The sequence below is a fragment of the Moschus berezovskii genome, chromosome 8 (assembly GCF_049115385.1).
Source record: "Moschus berezovskii isolate FMDL1 chromosome 8, NW_MosBer_1.0, whole genome shotgun sequence".
NCBI classification, from domain to species: domain Eukaryota; kingdom Metazoa; phylum Chordata; class Mammalia; order Artiodactyla; family Moschidae; genus Moschus; species Moschus berezovskii.
The window spans coordinates 14,277,150-14,292,894 of record NC_142467.1 but is presented as its reverse complement, the minus strand read 5'-3'; the positions used below and the strand labels follow the sequence as shown (position 1 = coordinate 14,292,894).

Below are 15,745 nucleotides of genomic sequence, written 5' to 3'. Positions count from 1 at the left end.
GTTCCATATTGACATGCCCTACCCAGGCTTCCATGGTTATCCAAAAAAAGAGAGGAGAGAGAGAGCTGAAGTAATGCTCCGATCATACTCTTTGGATAATACCTGTGGCACTAAAGATGGGTTGTGGACTGGTGAGAAGCAACACATAATAAGTTCTCAGTTGGTTTATTTTAGAAGAAAAGAACACAAGTTAAGAATACAAGGAAGTGAGGCAGTCAGCCAAGTGCTAGGAGAGGCAGTGTATATCTCTGGGGCATTCCTTTGTCCCCTTCATTCCTTAAGGGAGCACACACTTGCTGGTGACATGTGCTATGTAAGTAGAATCCTGCTGAAATTGAGAAAACAGCTAAATCCTTCTCTAGCAACAAGTGTTTATACTTGGAGCTTACATCACCATCCTGGAAGAACTTACGCTAACACTACAAACACTTCTATTTAAGGCGATGCTAATCTACATGAGTGACTCCAGGTTCCTGAACCAAATTCCACTTCCATGGGCTTCATCTTTACCTGGGAGGAGGAGATAAATGAGAGGGAATGCCCACCTGTCTCCTCACCAGCCCTGCCACCAGCTGTCACAGACCCATTTCTCCACGGTCCCACAATCTTTCCTATTCCTCTCCTCACTCATCTACACTCTTGACTAAATGGTATTGCCACTGAGCTTGGTCAGAGGACCACAATAATAGTGTCCCCTCCTCCAGTCCAGTTCCAGTTCAGTCACTCAGTCGTGTCCGACTCTTTGCGACCCCATGAATCACAGCACGCCAGGCCTCCCTGTCCATCACCAACTCCCGGAGTTCACCAAACTCATGTCCATCAAGTCGGTGATGCCATCCAGCCATCTCATTCTCTGTCGTCCCCGTCTCCTCCCACCCCCAATCCCTCCCAGCATCAGAGTCTTTTCCAGTGAGTCAACTCTTCGCATGAGGTGGCCAAAGTATTGGAGTTTCAGCTTTAGTATCAGTCCTTCCAATGAACACCCAGGATTCATCTCCTTTAGAATGGACTGGTTGGATCTCCTTGCAGTCCAAGGGACTCTCAAGAGTCTTCTCCAGCACCACAGTTCAAAAGCATCAATTCTTCAGCGATCAGCTTTCTTCACAGTCCAACTCTCACATCCATACATGACCACTGGAAAAACCATAGCCTTGACTAGATGGACCTTGGTTGGCAAAGTAATGTTTCTGCTTTTTAATATGCTGTCCAGGTTAGTCATAACTTGCCTTCCAAGGAGTAAGCGTCTTTTAATTTCATGGCTGCAATCAGCATCTGCAGTGATTTTGGAGCCCCAAAAAATAAAGTCTGCCACTGTTTCCACTGTTTTTCCATCTATTTCCCATGAAGTGATGGGCCCAGATGCCATGATCTTTGTTTTCTGAATGTTGAGCTTCAAGCCAACCTTTTCACTCTCCTCTTTCACTTTCATCAAGAGGCTTTTGAGTTCCTCTTCACTTTTTGCCATAAGGGTGGTGTCATATGCATATCTGCATATCTCCTCAGCCCCTACCATAACCTCTCCTCTGCTAGGGGTATGTACCCACAGAACTGTGGTTCAATCAGACTCCTTACAAAGGAGATAGTTTTTGGACAAAGTTGACTTTCAGACAGAGGTGAAACTTAAAGCTCTATATATACTACCACCTTTTCTCGGGTACTTGGTCAGTGTTTTCTTCTTTATTGGAACTTAGGAATTGAATTTTTGATAGAATTATGTAGAATCAAAATCCATAGAATTTAACAGCACAAACATTTGTCATTGACATAGGCTAGGCAGTTTGTGATACTTCAGGCTATTTTTTTCTCACCAAAGCAAACTGCAGTCTTATACAAACACACAAAACATGCTTAATAATCTGTGGTTAGCACTGCCACAACCCTGATGCCTTAAAAGGGGTTTGGAGAGGGTGAGCAACAAGCCAGTTGAAGACTCATTACCAATTTGAAGAAAGTGGTATTTTCAGATAACGGGATCTGTGTCCTTTCAGAATTCAGGGGCATTGTACCATGATGAAGACCATCTTTGGAACCAGCTATCCAGAGCAAATAAAGATAGAATTCAGTAATTACTCAGTGAATTTGATGGATGCAGCTGACCAGTCTATAGACTTAAAACTTTTTACCTCCTCAGTAGATAGGCAGAAGCTTAAATTACTAATGACCTCCTTGGCCTGACTGCTTTCATGGATGAATCAATGAAGCAAAGATAAAATAAGAGTATGACTCAAGCTGTCACCTAGCAAGTGCCAGAATGAGCAATGTCTTTGGAGTCACACAGTCACACTGACATCTTGGTCCTACCATGAAACTAGCCGTGTGATCTTGGGCAATCAGTTAACATTTCTGAGACTCTGTTTCTTCACCTATGAAATTATACCTACCTCAAACACAAATAATCGGAGGATTAAAAGATGATGCAAAATATCCAGCACAGTTCTGCTTCCCATTTCCTTCTGCAATTGAGATTTTATTTATTATATAACAAAGGGAAGGGGACTAATCTCTGGCACTTTTGCTTAGAAGTACAAATGTTGAATTGATACCAGTGTTGGAGATGATTGCATTTCAAGAATATGAAACCATCTAAGATATTTCTATGCTTTCAAGCAACAAAATAGGCATCATTTTCAGATCCCTAAAGGAGCACATTGTGTCTTCAAGGAAGTCTAGAGATAAAAGAAATAGAGGGAGGCGAAGCCACAGAATGTTGTGGAGTCCTCTAATCTATATGGACATCACACGTCCCTCAGAGCACCAAGCTCTCCTCTAACTTACATAGCTTACATCATAAGCATTCTTGTAAAATACTCCAGTTTTCAAATACCAATTCTTTCCCTTCCTGTAGGTTAAGACGGTTGAACTTGAAGGAGGCCTCTTGGAAGATCATTTTGAAACTACTGTAAAAATGAGTACCTACCTTGTAGCCTACATAGTTTGTGATTTCACCTCTGTGACTGGTACAGCCTCATCAGGGGTCAAGGTGAGTTTGAGTTCTCGCTTCATACACAGTGCAGAATAGTGTCCTGAAGGCAATGAGCTGTTCTTTAAAAATTCCCCCCTTATTATCAAAATATCATGTAAATATACAAAAATGGAGAGAGATAAAAAGTAAAATAACCTGTGAGCATTACAAGGGCGTGTCCTGGTGTATTCCAAGTATTTTCTGTAAGTCTGTCAGTATACGACTATATATAATAACAATATATACTGTATAAATCTATATATACTTTTTACAAATAATATGCAATTATTTTAGCTCACCATAATATGCTATAAAAATTAAATGGCATTAAGTATTTTTCTATAATATTAATGATTGCATAGTATTGTACTCTAATGCATAGAGGTACCATATGGATTTTTTAATCAGCATCTTATTCTAGGACATTTACATTGTTTCCAGTTGTTTTCTATAATTTTATTTCCTTAATGAAAGGAGGTCTTCATCATTTTTAGAGCATTCGTCGTTTACTGAAAGTTACAATACCCTATAATTGGGGCTTCCCAGGTGGTGCAGCAGTAAAGAATCCACCTACCAATGCAGGAGACACGAGAGACGCGGGCTCAACTCCTGGGTCGGCAACACCCCCTGGAGGAGGAAATGGCAACCCACTCCAGTATTCTTGCCTGGAGCATTCCATGGACAGAGGAGCCTGGCAGGGGTCACAAAGAGTCAGACAAGTCTGAGTGGCTGAGCACAAACACACACAATAATTATCTGATAAAGTTTTGTGAATATCAATGAATACCTGAAAAATAAAAAAGAACTCCTTACCCTGAGGAATTGTTACAGGCATAAAAATATATTCAAAGAGCCATAAAATAGTGCTTATGGAAAATAGCAATAAAACATCAATTGTAATTTCTATACATACTAGACCTATGGATACGCAGATATGTATTATCAGCAATGTGTCTACATACATCGCTGCACACAGATATATATGTGGATAGATACAGGTGTGTGTGAGGTCAGACTGCACTTTACTTTAGCAGACAGGGTCCTGTCAGTCTCCTTGGATTCATACCCCAGCTCTACAATTTTCCATTTGTGTGACTTGAAGTAAGTTATTTAATCTCTGTGTGTTTTCATTGCTTCATTCCCAACATGAAGAAAATAGCTTCTATTTCAGGAGGCGGTTGAGAGGACTAAGTTAGATTTTACACGTTTTACAAGTGTAATTTTAGCACAGTGCCTGGCAAGGTACTGTGGCCATTAATATATCTTTTTTTTTTTTTTAGATGAATTGTCTTACATTTAATCAGTCAACATTACAAAGTGTTTAGGCTACATACAACTTCATAACATCCGGGTCTGAGGGCATCTATAAAACAGGGGGACCTCCAACCTCTCTTTCCACAGGTGGGCAATCAGAGGTCTGGTCCACCGCGCTGGCCTGCCGGGCCTCCCATGTCCCAGGCTGGGTGCCTCTAAACCACAGGCTTCGGAGTCCTGAACCCAGCCCCTCCCAGGCCGTCCTGTGGACCACACCCTGGCTGCTGGGGCAGGGGCGGGGCTTTCGGAGGCGTGGTCGTGTGCAGGCAGGGACCACGGGAGACAGCTGGTTCAGGGGCTCAGAGACCAAGCGCAGACAAGCTGGCCCCATTCCCTGTGGCCAGAAGGATACAGAGCTGATGAGGGGACGGAGTGGGAAGCAGCCCAGGGTGAGCAGGACGTGACACTAGTTGCTGTGACGGATGGAACAGGGAGAGAGGCTGAGACCATCAGGCAGCTGAGAAGACCAGAGGCGCAGGTAGAGCCGGGGCACGTGGACCCTGAAGCTGTCCCACACGGCCTCTCCTGCAGGCAGGTCTGGTCGGGGAGAACACATCCTCTGTCCGTCTGTCCGACCCGGGTGTGGTGGAGCAGTTCACACAGGGTTGGTATGTACAGGAAGGTGAAAGGAAGCACGAACATCCCCCTGTCAGGCTCAGGGCTTGGGAGGAGATGGGAGCTGTGGGACCTCATCACTCGTCCTCTGGGTCCGGGAGCTGCTCCAGGAGCATGTCCTCAGTGCCGCCAATCTCGATATGGTACACTATGCGCCAGAAACTGGAGTCTGAGGCTCAGTACCTCCTCCCAGGGTAGAGCTGCCACATGACGGGCAGCAGGTACGGGCCCAGCTGGCTGGGGCACACAGGCTCCCCCAGGGGCACATCTTCCTGACGCATGAGGACTTGGAGGCTACTTTCTATCTTGATGGTTATGGGCAGCCAGGTGCGCTGGTTCTCATCCACATACACGGCCTTTTCCCAGATCCACAGGTGGTCCGGGTGCAAGGGCGTGTGCGCCCTGAAGAACGGGCCCTCGGCCATGGATCCTCGAGGGGGTCTAGAAGCAAGCACTGGAGCCGCTTGGGGATTCTCTCTTAATATATCTTTCTTATAAAATTTCTGAGGGATTTCAGTTAATTCAGAGCATGGACACAGATTACGAAATGAAAGCAATACTGTACTTGAAACCCAAGGAAACTGGAATCTAACTATTTTTTCCACTTAACTTTGCAGGGAGTCAGTGAACCTATCTGGGTGTTTTTGAGTTTAAGGAAAACACAACAGAGGGTGGTTCCAATAAGTTCATGAAGGCTTTTCCACCTCATACAGTTGTGTTTTAATGAAACTTTTGGTAGTCATCGTTTTGGAAAGCTAATTCTCAAGTGCTAGAATACATGATAGTGATGAACTGAAGTGAGCTCTTGTGATGTAAAGGGTTTACATAGCTTGAAATGTACAGATTAATACCTAGGGAATATACTGTAACAGAAAGTACAGGATTGTTTATAGTTTTCAAGAGGGTCTTTTTCTTGAATACTTTACAGAACATCTTACCCCCTGTTGACAACATGGTTAATGGTATCTCAATACTTTCTTGAAAAATACAGTCTCCATTTTTGGGTGAAGGTTGTTAGGAATGGAGTCATGCCGGGGAGCTGTCATTCAAAGATTATTTTTCTCACCAACATTTCCCAGGTGTCCATCTATGCATCCCCAGACAAATGGAGTCAAACACATTATGCTTTGGAAGCATCACTGAAGCTGCTGGACTTTTATGAAAATTACTTTGATATCCACTATCCACTCCCCAAACTGGGTATGTTCAAATTCTAGATCATCGTCTTTACTTTTAGAACTTGCTTTGATTTCACCCCTCTTTATGTGTGATTAAAATGAGCACTGAGGAACTTCAGTTAGCCCAGAAAGCAGTAATTTATACCTGAGAGATGTCTTTGAGTGTAGAAAATAAAGTATTTATGAGAAGCCCAAGTACTTGGGTTCACTTTTCTTTTATCAGGTTTAATATTAAAATATCTGCATTTTATATTAGATTTAAGTGGATGAATTTCTGGAGCATTTATTTCCTTCTACACCATATTTATACAAGACTAGCAATCTTTTGTAAAAATTGCCAAAGATTTATGTAAATAGCTGAAAACTGTCCCTCCATCTGTTTTCTACAGAGTGTTTGAGGCTGGAAGATAAGTCTGTGGCACAGACATTAAAAAAAAAAAAATGAGAGAGATTTGGAGGAAATAGATAATTTGAATGTGGTAGTAGTTGATCTTCATATGAGAGGATACAAATAGCCTATCTTTGTTGGTTTCCATTTTCTATCTTAGAAAATAAAAATTGTGATTTTTATGATGTTGCAGAATATATAAAAAACTGGCAAATTTTATAACTTATATGGATTAATTTTTAGAGTTTCAGACAGTGACAAAACATTGTTTTCCTTTGGGACTTCATAACACATACCTTATGATATCCTTCTTCCCTTTTCCTGACCAACTTCGTGCAGTTTTCCTTAGGGAATTAAAGGACTATCAGAAGACATCTCCAGGGGCTTATTCCCATAGTTCCTGAGTCTCGTGGTATCATTATAGTGCAGGTTCTATATACCCGTTAGGATAGACATACTAAATCAAGTTACCCACAGTTCATTGCTGTCCTCCATGTCAAAAATCAAGGAAAGATCAAATAACAGCCATCAACAATCCTAAGTTGTTCTTGAAAAATGCAACCTCAAAGACCATATGAAATGAAGGCCTTTAAAATAAAGTTAACTGAAAGGAAGCATGCAGCTTAAGAAAAAGTAGAGCAGATATATTTAACAAACAGAATTCAACAACACATCAAAAAGCTCATATACCGTGATCAAGTTGGGTTAATTCCAGGGATGCAAGGATTCTTCAATATACGCAAATCAATCCATGTGATACACCATATTAACACATTGAAAGATAAAAGCCATATGATCATCTCAATAGATGCAGAAAAGGCCTTTGACAAAATTCAACACCTATTTATGATTAAAAATCTTCAAAAAATGGGCATAGAAAGAACCTACTTCAAAAGAGTAAAGACCATATATGATAAGCCTACAACAAACATTATTCTCAATGGTGAAAAACTGAAAGCACTCCCCCTAAGATCAGGAACAAGACAAGGGTGTCCACTTTCACCACTATTATTCAACATACTTCTGGAAGTCCTAGCTACAACAATCAGAGAAGAAAAAGAAATAAAAGGAATCCAGATCAGAAAAGAAGAAATAAAGCTCTCCCTGTTTGCGGACGACACGATGCTGTACATAGAAAACCCTAAAGATAATATCAGAAAATTACTAGAGCTAATCAGTGAATTTAGCAAAGTTGCAGTATACAAAATCAATACACAAAAATCACTTGCATTTCTATATACTAACAATGAAAAATCAGAAAGAACAATTAAGGACACAGATGTATAGAACAATCTTTTGGACTCTGTGGGAGAGGGCGAGGGTGGGATGATTTGGGAGAATGGCATTGAAACATGTATATTATCATATGTGAAACGAATCGCCAGTCCAACTTCAATGCATGAGACAGGATGCTCGGGGCTGGTGAACTGGGATGAGCCAGAGGGATGGGATGGGGAGGGAGGTGGGAGGGGGGTTCAAGATGGGGAACACATGTACACCTGGGGCAGATTCGTGTCAATGTATGGCAAAACCAATACAATAATGTAAAGTAATTAGCCTCCAATTAAAATAAATAAATTTTAAAAACATATTAAAAAATAATTAAAAATAAAATTAGGAAAAAAAAAGAACAATTAAGGAATCAATCCCATTCATCATTGCAACAAAAAGAATTAAATGTCTAGGAATAAACTTACTTAAGGAGAAAAAGAACTGTACACAGAAAATTATAAGACACTAATGAAAGAAATCAAAGAGGACATAAACAGATGGAGAGACATTCCATGTTCCTGGGTAGGAAGAATCAATACTGTGAAAATGACTATACTACCAAATTACAAATTCAATGCGATCCCTATCAAATTACCAATGTCGTTTTTCACAGAACTAGATCAAAAAATTTCACAATTCATGTGGAAGCCCAAAAGACCCCCAATAGCCAAAGAAGTCTTGAGAAAGAAGAATGGAGCTGGAGGAATCAAGCTTCCTGACTTCAGGTTATACTGTAAAGCTACAGTCATCAAGACAGTATGGTACTGGCACAAAGACAGAAATATAGACCAATGGAACAAGATAGGAAGCCCAGAAATAAACCCATGCACCTATGAGTACCTTATTTTTGACAAAGGAGGCAAGAATATACAATGGGGCAAAGACAGCCTCTTCAATAAATGGTACTGGGAAACTGGACAGCTATATGTAAAAGAATGAAATTAGAACACTTCCTAACACCATACACAGAGATAAACTCAAAATGTATTAAACACTTAAGTGTAAGACCAGAAACTATAAAACTCTTAGAGGAAAACAAACAGAACACTTGATGACATAAATCAAAGCAAGATCCTCTATGACCCACCTCTAGAGTAACGGAAATACAGACAAAAGTAAACAAATGGGACCTGATTAAACTTAAAAGCTTTTGCACAGCAAAGGAAACTATAAGCAAGGTGAAAAAAAAAAAAAACCCTCAGAATGGGAGAAAATAGTAGCAAATGAAACAACTGACAAAGGATTAATTTCCAGAATATACAAGCAGCTCATACAACTCAATACCAGAAAAACAAACAACCCAATGAAAAAAGTGGGGAAAAGACCTAAATAGACATTTCTCCAAAGAAGACATGCAGATGGCTAACAAATACATGAAAAGATGCCCAACATCCCTCATTATTAAAGAAATGCAAATGACAACTACAATGAGGTATCACCTCACACCAGTCAGAATGGCCATCATCAAAAAGTGTACAAACAATTAATGCTGGAAAGGGTGTGAAGAAAAGGGAACACTCTTGCACTCTTAATGGAAATGTAAATTGATATAGCCACTGTGGAAGATGGCATGGAGATTCCTTAAAAAACTAGGAATAAAACCACCATATGACCCAGCAATCCCACTCCTAGGCATATACCCTTAGGAGACCAAATCTGAAAGAGACACGTGTATCTCATTGTTCACTGCAGCACTATTTACAACAGCTAGAACATGGAAGCAACCCGGATGTCCATCAACAGATGAATGGAAAAAGAAATTGTGGTACATACACACAACGGAATATTATTCAGCCATAAAATGGAACACATTTGAGTCAGTTCTAATGGGATGGGTGAACCTGGAACCTATTATCCAGAGTGAAGTGAGTCAGAAAGAGAAAGATAAACACCATATTCTAACACGTATATAAGGAATCTAGAAAAATGGTCCTGAAGAACTTATTCACAGGGCAACAACAGAGAAACAGACATAGAGGACAGACTTATGGACCTGGGAGAGGGGAGCAGAGGGTGAGGTGTATGGAGAGAGTGACATGGAAACTTACACTACAGTATGTACAATAGATGGTGAAGGGGAATTTGCTGCATGGCTCAGGAAACTCAAACAGAGGCTCTGTATCAACCTAGAGGGGTGGGGTGGGGCAGGAGACGGGAAGGAGGTTCAAGAGGGAGGGGATGTATGTATACCTGTGGCTGATTCATGTTGAGGTTTGACAGAAAACAACAAAATTTCTATAAAGCAATTTTCCTTCAATAAAAAATAAATTAAAAAGAAAGAAACAGTAGAGCAGATATAAGCATTTCTAATGGCTTTGGGAAATAATATAACTAATATAAAATCATTGATGCAATTTAGAAAAGGGATCATTCCCATATTTGAAGTGCTAATGAATACTAACCTTGATTAGTGCTAGTTTAGTTTTTGATTGCATTATACACATTTGTTTTTATACACTAGAATTAAGCAATACTAATGTGTTTAGTGGTCTCTTGTTGCTGTTTTAATTTGCATTTCCCTGATGACAAATCACACTGTCTTTTCACACATTGATTAGGCAAGGACCCCTTTTTAAGCATCCCCAAACCCCTTACTACCTCATGCGACAAGTTGACTCACTGGAAAAGACTCTGATGCTGGGAAAGGTTGGGGGCAGGAGGAGAAGCGGATGACAGAGAATGAGATGATGGCATCACCGACTCTGTGGACATGAGTTTGAGTGAACTCCGGGAGTTGGTGATGGACAGGGAGGCCTGGCGTGCTGTGATTCATGGGGTCGCGGAGAGTCGGACACGACTGAGCGACTGAACTGAACTGAACTGAATGACAGAGAATGAGATGGCTGGATGGCATCGCTGACTCGATGGACATGAGTTTGAGTGAACTCCGGGAGTTGGTAATGGACAGGGAGTCCTGGCGTACTGTGATTCATGGGGTCGCAGAGAGTCGGACACCACTGAGCGACTGAACTGAACTGAAAGTCGTGTCTGACTCTTTGCGACCTCATGAATCACAGCACGCCAGGCCTCCCTGTCCATCACCAACTCCTGGAGTTCACTCAAACTCATGTGCATCAAGTGGTGATGCCATCTAGCCATCTCACCCTCTGTCGTCCCCTTCTCCTCCTGCCCCCAATCCCTCCCAACATCAGAATTTTTCCAGTAAGTCAACTCGTCGCATGAGGTGGCCAAAGTATTGGAGTTTCAGTCTCAGCATCAGTCCTTCCAGTGAACACCCAGGACTGGTTGCCTTTAGGATGGACTGGTTGGATCTCCTTGCAGTCCAAGGGACTCTCAAGAATCTTCTCCAGCACCACAGATCAAAAGCATCAATTCTTTGGCGCTCAGCTTTCTTCACAGTCCAACTCTCACATCCATACATGACCACTGGAAAAACCATAGCCTTGACTAGATGGACTTTTGTTGGCAAAGTTATATCTCTGTTTTTTAATATGCTATCTAGGTTGGCGATAACTTTCTTTCCAAGGAGTAAGCATCTTTTAATTTCACGGCTGCAGTCACCATCTGCAGTGATTTTGGAGCCCCAAAAAACAAAGTCTGACACTGTTTCCACTGTTTCCCCATCTATTTCCCATGAAGTGATGGGACCAGATGCCATGGTCTTAGTTTTCTGAATGTTGAGTTTCAAGCCAACTTTTTCGCTCTCCTCTTTCACTTTCATCAAGAGGCTCTTTAGTTCCTCTTCACTTTCTGCATAAGGGTGATATTATCTGCATATCTGAGGTTATTGATATTTCTCCTGGAAATCTTAATTATACAAATTCCAGACAATGAAATTTCAAGCCAAGTGCTTGATTTATTTCAAATTATTATTATTTTTTTAATTACCTGGCTTTTCAGCCAAAGAACAATATTTTTTCCAATATGACCTGGTAGAATAAAAAGAAGTCTAAGATTAAATATTTTGGCCAGAAGTTTTGTAATCAACATGAAGTAATTGGCAAAGGGTATGTATATACTCTCACATAGACATGATATAAATTAATATACATTAATTAAGCTCCAGGAGTCAGCGATGGATATAGAAGCCTGGTGTGCTGCAGTCCATGTGGTCGCAAGAATCGGACATGACTGAGCAACTGAACTGAACTGAATATACATTATACCTGAGGTGCTTAAAGATGATTAAATTTTACATTTTTTTCTCTAAAATTTTGTCAAGAAGTAGAGGAAATATTAACGGTGTAAAGGAAATTGAGGTCAGAAAGAATTGATGCCTACAGTTTTTTCCCTTTACTGCCTTAGAAGGACACTTAGAGGCTGTATGTGCTTGAAATATTGACTATGGAGATGCTTCTAAAAGGTGTTCTCCTGAATTAAAAAATCCTTTATTTCCTCTTTTTTATAGAAATGAGTTCATTATATGTTTTGTTGAATCCAAATATTTTAGAGATCATTTGATACCTTATATTTTCAAAGTCTTTCTGTAATATTAATATAAAATACAATGTGAGTGTTTTAAAATGAATTATTTTCTCAGCAGTAATGCACCTAAGGTAATTTCACAGTTTAGTTTTAGGAAATGATGGTTATGTCACTAGGCTACTTCACCTAGAAATAAAACTTTACCAATAAACTTTATTATGCTTGATGATGGATGCTGATTATTTTCTGCAACTACAAGACACCATATCAATGTTAAGAAAAAAAGATACTCTGTGTTTTCAGAATGTCTGCTTATATATACATATATAAGCAGATCATAGCGTAGTTAAGAAGGAAGCAAATCCCACTTCTGGCGTAGGAACCCTAATGATTAAGTATGGTTGTTCTTATTTCTTAGATCTCGTTGCCATTCCTGACTTTGCAAGTGGAGCCATGGAAAACTGGGGCCTCATCACGTACAGAGAGACATCGCTGCTCTTTGACCCCAAGACCTCTTCTACTTCTGATAAACTATGGGTCACCAAGGTCATAGCCCATGAACTAGCACACCAGGTACAGGGCTTTCACGGCATTCTCTTAGTGAAAATTCCAAAGAGCATTATGCAGAACACCCCGAACATTCCCCAGACAATGTAAAAATCATGTCATTTTATTCCCAGGGGGCATCTTAGGGATCATCAAACCAAATACTATATGCCAAGTAGCAGAGTATTCAATCTCTAGACTAAGGGTCTCATGAAAGAATTTTATCACAGGAGAACTGGCCACTATGTCCTCTAAAACCTTTCAAGGCACAAAGCCTCCAAACGCCTTTTAGTAAAGAAGGGTGAAGATCATACAGGTACGTAGAGCACAGTATTAGAAACCCCTACAAACAGAGATTTTTGTTATTTCCCCATATAGCCTCTAATGCAGTGGCATTCCCGTCCAGGGCAAAATCAAGCTCCCTTCAATTGGAGTTTGTGATTATTTGGCCATAACGAAGTATTTCAAGTCCATGTACTCCCAGGCTACTGACCCTGGACGCACTACCTACCTCTCTCAACTTCAGTGTCCTCATCTATAAAATTAGTTCATAAGGCTTCTGCTTCGTGAATCTGCTGTGAGGATTACAGATAAGTGTCTGTGTCTGTCGCACACTAGGTACTCAGTAAGTACTAGCTAGAAACAGAAGTGACAGTGACCGCCACTGCTACCATTTCTTGCAGAATAAGATCTCCAAGGCCGGTCTATCAACCCGGTACTACAAACAATTATGAAACAGTCAAATTAGCCCTTCAGATACCAGAGCCTTTTTTTCACTCTGCTTTACTTCTGCAAGTTCCCTGTAATGCAGTGAATTACTAAAGACACTGGAAATTCTCTTTCGCCATATAGGCACATATCATTCAATTGTAGAAACGGGTAAAATCTCTTATTTAAAAATTTTTAACTCTACCCTTTATCATGACCATAGTAATAAGAGGGGTTGTTTGTTTATTTTAAGCAGCAAACGAAGAACCCGGAGCCATGCTCAGCACTGTACTTTGAGAGTGTATGAACAGCTTCCTCTGGTTTAGCATCTCTCCGCTGGCTCATCTTAGGGGTTTGGATTATTAGTCACTGGAAGCTCTAAAGCACTTAACTGAGTCTGGGGAGCCCTAATTTTCTACCCAGTGTTCATAGGGAAATAAGCAGAGAGCTCTCCTTTTGGGGCTCCATGCTGCCTTAAGGCATTCCTTTGAAAGCTTCTCTTTCATGAAGATGCAGAGGCCAGAGCTGAAGCAGCAGGCCCCACTGGAGTTTCTGCCTTGACTATTTTGTCTTCCCATTAATCTCCGTCTGGCCATGTCAGTTCTCCACATAAAGCCCTGGCAAAGACTCAATGCTGGGTTAGTCAAGGATCCACAGTGTGTCATATAAGGCCCAGATAACCCAGCTCCCCGCCACCTCTCCGGTCTCTTCTCTGAAGAGACCTTCAGCATTGGCCATCCCAGATGACCTGCTATTACCTCGACAGGCCCAGGCCGCATCACTTCTCTGTGCTTTTGTTCCTGATACCTGATCTGCTTAGAGCACACCCCACTTCCAACATTCCTGGGGACCACTTGTAAGACTCAAGAAGTGAATCATTTCTCAGTTATCCTACACAGTCTCTCAGCGAAACTGATTTTTCCCTTCTGGAATGCCCGCTGCCTCTTGTGCAGATATAAGTCATACTGCCAATAACATTTTATTGCATGTATATGTCTACTGGTTGACCTTCATCATCTGTATTAAGGTAGTGGCTCTATTGCATACATCTTTGTATTTCTCCTATATAACAAGGTCCTGCATTTGCTGCTTAAAAAATAATAATAATAATCCTTTTATTACTATGGTCATGATAAAGGGTAAAGTTAAAAATTAAAAAATAAGAGATTTTTGCCATGTCATAGTGCCAGGAACATAGTAGATTCTCAATAGATATTCACTGAATGAATGAATAAATAAAATACTCTTCCTGACTGGTGAAATGATCATAACCTGCTTGAACTTCTTGTGTTCATCACTTCTCAAATTGAGGAAACACCCAACATTCCTTCTCATAGATGTCCTTCAGAAGATTGGCACACATTTGCAATATGATCTGAAAGTTGTAAGAAAAGGCAGAGAGCTTGAGCAGTTTCTAGAAGCTATGGATCTAGTGATTTCTGTTCTATAACTATAACAAGGCTCTTCTGAATCTTCAAATCTTGTTATTTAAGCTTCCAATCCATCTGGAGACTGCACTCAGTTCAGTTCAGTTCAGTTCAGTCGCTCAGTCATGTCCGACTCTCCGCGACCCCATGAATCACAGCATGCCAGGCCTCCCTGTTCATCACCAACTCCCGGAGTTCACTCAAACTCATGTCCACAGAGTCGGTGATGCCATCCAGCCATCTCACTCTCGGTCGTCCCCTTCTCCTCCCTCCCCCAACCTTTCCCAGCATCAGAGTCTTTTCCAGTGAGTCAACTCATCGCATAGAGGCACATTAAAACAACAAAGGCCAAATAGGTAAAATACAATAATATATATAAAAAATAACTTTTAAAATGTGTTACAGATCAAATATAGGTCAAGGATAAATTTCTATTTAGCTTTTCACATTCTATATTTACATATACTTAAAATCTCAGACTTTTATTCTCATTAGTGGCCAAATTGATCCCTAGAAGTAAATTGGGACAGAGGTCAACAACTACATTTGCTCATTAGTAATATTATGCAACAATCTGAAAGTCCTAAATGAATTCTTATCCTTTTAAGTACCTGCTACTTAATACAAAAAGATAACTTCGTCAAGAATATTCTGGCTTATATTTCTCCTTAGACCCTCACTGTGAGTCAGTGACAAGGTGAGATTATACTTATTGTGCAAAATGTCTAAAATAAAATGTCTCATTCTCTTCCTTAATGTTAAGTCTAATATCTAGGAAAAATAGGGAGGATAGAATGGAAGGTAGGGCATTGGAGGCAATGTGGACACAAAAAAAATAAGTGAAACAAGCAAAAATGTGGCGGTGAGGGGAGAAGGCAGGGAACCCGATAGAAAGATGCTGTGCCCAGAGAAAGGGGTAGCAGACAGAGAAGAGGCCTCAGCTACTAAA

General features: G+C 40.7%; 1 protein-coding gene and 1 pseudogene across 1 annotated transcript in view; one reads left to right on the top strand and one right to left on the bottom strand.

Annotated features, from left to right (window-relative positions):
* The window catches only part of ERAP2 (endoplasmic reticulum aminopeptidase 2), a 53,388-nt gene that overhangs the window by 9,900 nt on the left and 27,743 nt on the right, over positions 1-15,745 (top strand). Inside the window, exons 4-6 of the mRNA XM_055430201.2 lie at positions 2,846-2,980; positions 5,971-6,091; positions 12,534-12,688. Of these exons, the coding sequence (XP_055286176.2) occupies positions 2,846-2,980; positions 5,971-6,091; positions 12,534-12,688 (411 nt within the window). The remainder of the gene's footprint in view (positions 1-2,845; positions 2,981-5,970; positions 6,092-12,533; positions 12,689-15,745) is intronic.
* Positions 4,969-5,531, bottom strand: LOC148777019 (T-cell leukemia/lymphoma protein 1A pseudogene; annotated as a pseudogene).